The sequence below is a fragment of the Emiliania huxleyi genome (assembly GCF_000372725.1).
Source record: "Emiliania huxleyi CCMP1516 unplaced genomic scaffold EMIHUscaffold_905, whole genome shotgun sequence".
Classification (NCBI taxonomy): Eukaryota; Haptophyta; order Isochrysidales; family Noelaerhabdaceae; genus Emiliania; species Emiliania huxleyi.
This window is the reverse complement of record NW_005195261.1, coordinates 12,846-17,996: the sequence shown is the minus strand read 5'-3', so window position 1 is coordinate 17,996 and position 5,151 is coordinate 12,846. Positions and strand designations below refer to the sequence as shown.

General features: G+C 63.8%; 2 protein-coding genes across 2 annotated transcripts in view; both read right to left on the bottom strand.

Moving 5' to 3' along the window:
- Window positions 1-2,430: 2,430 nt before the first annotated feature.
- On the bottom strand, window positions 2,431-3,819 carry EMIHUDRAFT_250326 (hypothetical protein; the record flags this gene model as incomplete). The annotated part of the gene is made up of 2 exons (XM_005757437.1): window positions 2,431-2,892; window positions 3,085-3,819. The coding sequence occupies 2 exons, from the start codon at window positions 3,817-3,819 to the stop codon at window positions 2,431-2,433; spliced, it is 1,197 nt and encodes a 398-aa protein (XP_005757494.1).
- A 684-nt stretch (window positions 3,820-4,503) lies between these two features.
- EMIHUDRAFT_250325 (hypothetical protein) overlaps window positions 4,504-5,151 on the bottom strand; it is a gene marked incomplete at both ends in the record, with an annotated part of 1,165 nt that continues 517 nt past the window's right edge. The window contains 3 exons of the mRNA XM_005757436.1: window positions 4,504-4,594; window positions 4,666-4,771; window positions 4,997-5,039. Of these exons, the coding sequence (XP_005757493.1) occupies window positions 4,504-4,594; window positions 4,666-4,771; window positions 4,997-5,039 (240 nt within the window). The remainder of the gene's footprint in view (window positions 4,595-4,665; window positions 4,772-4,996; window positions 5,040-5,151) is intronic.

The window sequence follows — 5,151 nt, the reverse complement described above, 5'->3', positions numbered from 1 at the left end:
CCGCTGCGCGCGCGCTAGCTGCCGGGGCTCTGTCTCACTCTCACGTGCCGCAATATGTGTCACACACGGCGGCTTCTGCCACCTCTCGATTGGTTCTACTTTCTACGCACACCTACCGGGGAAGGGGCGCTTGGGAGCGGGGGCGGGGGCGGGGGCGGGGGCGCGCAGCGCGGCTGCGCGGCGCGCGCAACAGAGGGTAGGGTGGGGAAGACGGCGAGGAGGGGGCGGCGGCGGCGGCGGCGGCGGCAGCGCGCGCGCGGCGCGCGCGACGGGGGGGCGGAGCAGCCACACAAAGCTCGGTTCCTAGCTCTCACGCCCCGCGTAGGGGCCTTATGGGCCTATAGAACACAACCCGTCTCCCTCTTCTCCTAAGCTCAGTGCGTACGTACACAACGATCTATCTACATCAACTTGCCGAGCTGTGATGGCCGCGCGTTGCCCTTCGTCGGTGGCGGCTTCCTCCAACCTCTGCGCCGCGCTCGGCGAACCTCGACAGCGCGCCTTCGGTGGCATGCTGCTCTTTGCGACAGAAGCCTGGAGAGCAGCTCCTCTACTGCTCACACGCTCTGCACAGTTGGCACAGCCTACTATGCGGCTGCCACAGCTGTGACAGCGATGGGCTCGCCCTCACTGGCCCTCAGTCACTTGTGCTGCGGCTTGTGTGAGCGACACTGCTCGACGACTGCCGGCACACTGTGAGACCATGGGTGTGAGGTAAAACCACGCTACCAGCGCTTGGTCACATCAGCCCTGAGGTCATACCCTTCTCCTCTGTTGATGGTAACACTTGTCTACTCGCTGGAGCCGAGCAGAAGGGCTTGGCGCACAACCCCTGTGCAACTCAGGGTCCTTCCCCCTTATCTTGGAAGGCAACGGCGGCGGAGGCGGAGCCGCTCTCGGAGCGCCGCCCGAGCCGAGCAGGAGGCCGCGGGCGTAAAACTCGAGGTCCATCTCCGCCGCACCCTTGACGCGGACGGACGACGGCGCCTCTGCGGCGAACGCTAGTGCTGCGGGTGCCGGCAGAGAGGCAGCAGCCCGACTCAGGAGCTGGCGGCGAGTGGCGGCGGGCGGCGACGGCAGGCTGAAAGCAGCCAGCAAGCTCAGGAGCCACATCAAGGCTAGCGATGGTCGAGCGAGGCCGAGCTGGGTACCCACCTATTGTAGGGCGTTTTGGCGCGAGTCAGAGGCAACAGACCCCCTATGGAGCCGGAACCCTGACGTGACCCCAAAAGAATTCAACGACACCAGCTGACAAAAAGAATTCGATCAGCTACATACAGCACTCAATGAAGCTGAGTATCCTGCTGCCGATCGCCGTGCGCGCGTTCTCGACGACGCCCGACATCAACGAGTGCAATGGGTAGTACCCTGCCGATCCGGCGACGTCCCGCTACGACTACTCGGAAGACGGGACCGCCTGTGCGGTGGTCTCAAGCGAGCCCTAGTGGGGCGGGCTGCCGCCTTGCCAGTGCGAGTCGTGTGGCTGCACCGCGGATTGCTGCAAGGTCGAGATGCCGGATCCGGACGCCGAGATGTGCAACGGTGCGTCGCTGCCCAAGCCGCTATCGGACTTCCGTTCTCGGTTGAAGCGTAATTATGCATATGCGGATCTGCTCGCGTCCTACTAGGTGTCTCGTACCCGGACTCCACCGACCTCAACACGAACTACGAGTACGAAAACGACGGCTCGGGCCCCGCTTGCGGCCTCGTAGCCCCGATCCGGCGTGGAACGGGCTGCCACCATGCCGCTGCGAGTCGTGCGGCTGCACATGGGAGGTGCGTCTCGCCCGCTCCCAAGTTGGCACTCGCACACTCACCGCCCTCTGCATCGCTCCTTTGAGTCGCTCACCCCCCCCCCCCCCCCCCTTGCCGCTGCGGCGGCAGTGCTCGGGCAAGCTGACGCTGCTCGTCTAGCTGATGGTGCCGGTCGCCACGCAGTCGAGCAAGATCAACGAGCTGCTCGAGGCGATCACCTCGTACGTCTCGGACGGGTCGGGCGACTGGAGCGCGTGCGACAACCAGTTTGGCGAGGCCGCGCTCGACAAGGGGCACCTGCTCCTCAACATCTGGCCGACGAGCGTGTACGCCGCGCACGAGATCATCAAGTTCAAGATCAACTGGTACAGCCCAGCCACAAAGTAATAAACAAACAGACAAGACATCGCCCGCTGCTAGTGAACACAATCGGTTCCTACAAGACATCACTCCGCTACTGCTAGTGAACACAACTGCAGGATGCCCCCTCTACTCGGAGCTAGTGGACATTGCACTGTACACCACGAACAAACACAGACACTTGCTTAGTCCCCGGTCCCGGGGTTCCACCGTCCGTCCTCCCGGGGCTCCGGTTCTCCCCGATTCGCTTGGGAGCATGCCAGTTGGCCACGGCAGCGTTCTATTTGTCGCTCTTGACGGAAGGCGGCCGCCGTCTTAAACAAATAGCCTAACGAGGAAATAGACGGCTGCGCCGCCAAGAAGCAGGGCAGCGATCGTACCGCCGATGATGATGCCAAGCATGGCGCCGTTACCGGCGTCGGCGAAGAAGGGAGGAGGGCTTGGCGAAAGCAGCGGAGGTGCTGACCACGGCGCTGCGGGTGGCGAGCCAGCCGTGAGCTCCAGCGAATCTCGCAGCTCATAAGAGTTGAGCTGTCGGCACGCATCGACCACTAGAGATCGGGTGCAATCGTTTGCAAGTGCAGCGGCGTTGCCTTGGGCGCACGCGTAGCACTGGTCAGTGTTGCCCCACGTCGGGCATGCGCCGAGAAGCGCGTGGCCACATTCACGCGCTTGGCCTTCTGACGGCATTTTGCACTGGTCGCGAACGAACTGCGCCGAGCACACTGCATCGTAGAGCGCGCTTTGCTCTGCCGCAGCGATGTCCAGACACGTCTCCTCGGTGATCCAGGGGGCGACAAGCTCGTCGAGCGCCGCGAGGCACGATTCGACATTGAGAGGTGGCGGCGGCGGCAGTGGTGGCAACGGGGCCGTCGGCGGGCTTGTCGGTGGGCGCGGCGGTGCTGTGTAGCAGGCACTACTCCCGCAAACACTCCCGGCATCGTAGGCGCCCAAAAGAGACGCCGCGACCGAGCAGACGTCGGTCATGTACCCGGTGAACAGGGCGGCGATGGCAGGGTCGCCACATCCCACGTGGTAGATGCGATCCAGCCAAACCAACGAGGCTGTGTCCTTGAGGATGTCGCCTCCGTGTCCCTTGTAGTCTGTGAAAAGAGAGGTTGCGGCGAGGCCGGTCATGGCGGTCACGTCGGGAACGCTGCCTGCGCTCTGCAAGATACGGAGCTCGACAACCGACAGCCCGTAGGGGTTGTCGATGATCGTGACATTCGGGTACTTGCCGCGGAGCTCCTCCAAGAAGTCCGTCCAGTTGGTTTGCGCCGCGTTACGCACCACGGATGTGTAGCTGTCGGTGTCGTACTCGGTCGGATAATCTAGCCATGGGAGGCCGATCATGAACGTGTTGAGATTCGGGTTCTTTGAAAGCGCGTAGTTGATCCAGAGCTCGCAACCCTCAGCCGTGTGGTCGAATGTCATGCCGAAGAGCGTAATGTTGCCCCAGTCAAGGATAGACTGAATCTCATCCCGCATGGAGTCCGAGTTCCAGAGAGCCAATGGCGCACCTGATGCGCCGCCGCTAAACACGATGGCTTGACTGTGGTTCAGTCCGGCAGCCGAGGCTAGCGCTGGCATCTTCTCCGCGATTGGACGGAAGAAGCTGTGCCCGATGAACAAGGAGTTGTACGCGGCAGCATGCTCGTAGAGAATGCTCATGGTGGCGATGACAACCGCGCTCGGTGCCCGCATGCGTGCGTGCGTTGATCTGTGCGCTGCGGTCGCACCGTATCAGGCCGGTCCGGCAGTGAGAGGTGAGAGCGTGAGAGGCCGGTTCGGAACTAACAGAAAGCGAGCGGCAAAACTCCCGAGACCTCGATAGTAACAACGGCGTCTCAGAACGAGGCCGAGGAGCGATGAGTCAGAGGAAGAGACAGCAGGAGAGAGAACGACGAGAGTGGGAAGAACGCGAGGTGGCATGAAGGTCGCTGCGAGAATTGCTGCACCCTCTGAGCTTCTTCACGGCCGACGCGTCGGCGGCTCGCTGCACGCTGGTCCTCACTCGCTGCGCCCGAGAGTGGTTGCGCAAGTTAATGCCGCCGATTCGTGTCTGAGGATAAGGCGAAGGCGCGGGGCGGGGGGCGTCTTCATGAGTACAAGCTACAACACAGTTGTTTACACTGACTCAGTTGAACCCCTCGCGCCGTGCTCTCTCGACCCAAAGTGGAGTTGCTCGCTGGTTGTTTTCCGGTTTTGGTTTTTGCGGATCGCTTACCCTTACGAGATCTGACCTCGGGGCCGATGTGACGCTCCTGTACGAACCTTCCGCCCACGCTCCCATATCGTTCTTCCATATCGTCTAGCTCTCGACACTGCTCTAGTGGCCGCCCCTAGGTCTCTCGCGAGCCGTGCAACGCGGGACCCAGATCTCTCCCCTCACAGGCCCAGCCCGTCCGAGACGTAGAAGAAGAGGTAGCCGTTGGTCACCGCGGTCGCGTGGGGTCCGACCGCCGTGGCCGGCGTGATCCTGTCACGACGCGTGCCGCGTGAGCGAATGCCACTCGGAGGGCGCGGGCGGGGATGTGGCGTGGCGGGGACATGGCCGCGCGCCTCGTGACGGCAGTGTCGTCGTAGCGCTCCCAGTACTCCGCTGCGCCGCGCGCGCGCTGCACGTCGGCGAGGTAGTGGCCGAACGAGGCGTCGCCTGTCCAAAGGGCGGGCTCGTCGGGCTCGCGCGGGAGCGACGGCGGACTCGGGCGCGGGTGATCTCGGGTGATCTCGGGTGTTCCTGCCCCACGCAGCTGCACAGTGTGGGGGGGGATCTCAGGCAGCGGGCGCCACCACGGCCCTCACCGGCCGCGACTAGCGAGATCGGCTATTCAGCACTGCTCGTGAGGATTCTCTCTTCTTGTCAGGGGCGTCGGCGCACCGCCACGGTGCCACACCACGGCCCGCAGGCTGTACGTCGTCGCCTGCGTATAGGGGGTGGGGTGGCGTCGGCATACGCAGCAGACACGCGGGGGCGGGGGGGCGAGGGGCGAGGGAGGGGAGGGGGGGGGGAGGGTCGCAGCCAACACCTTGCCG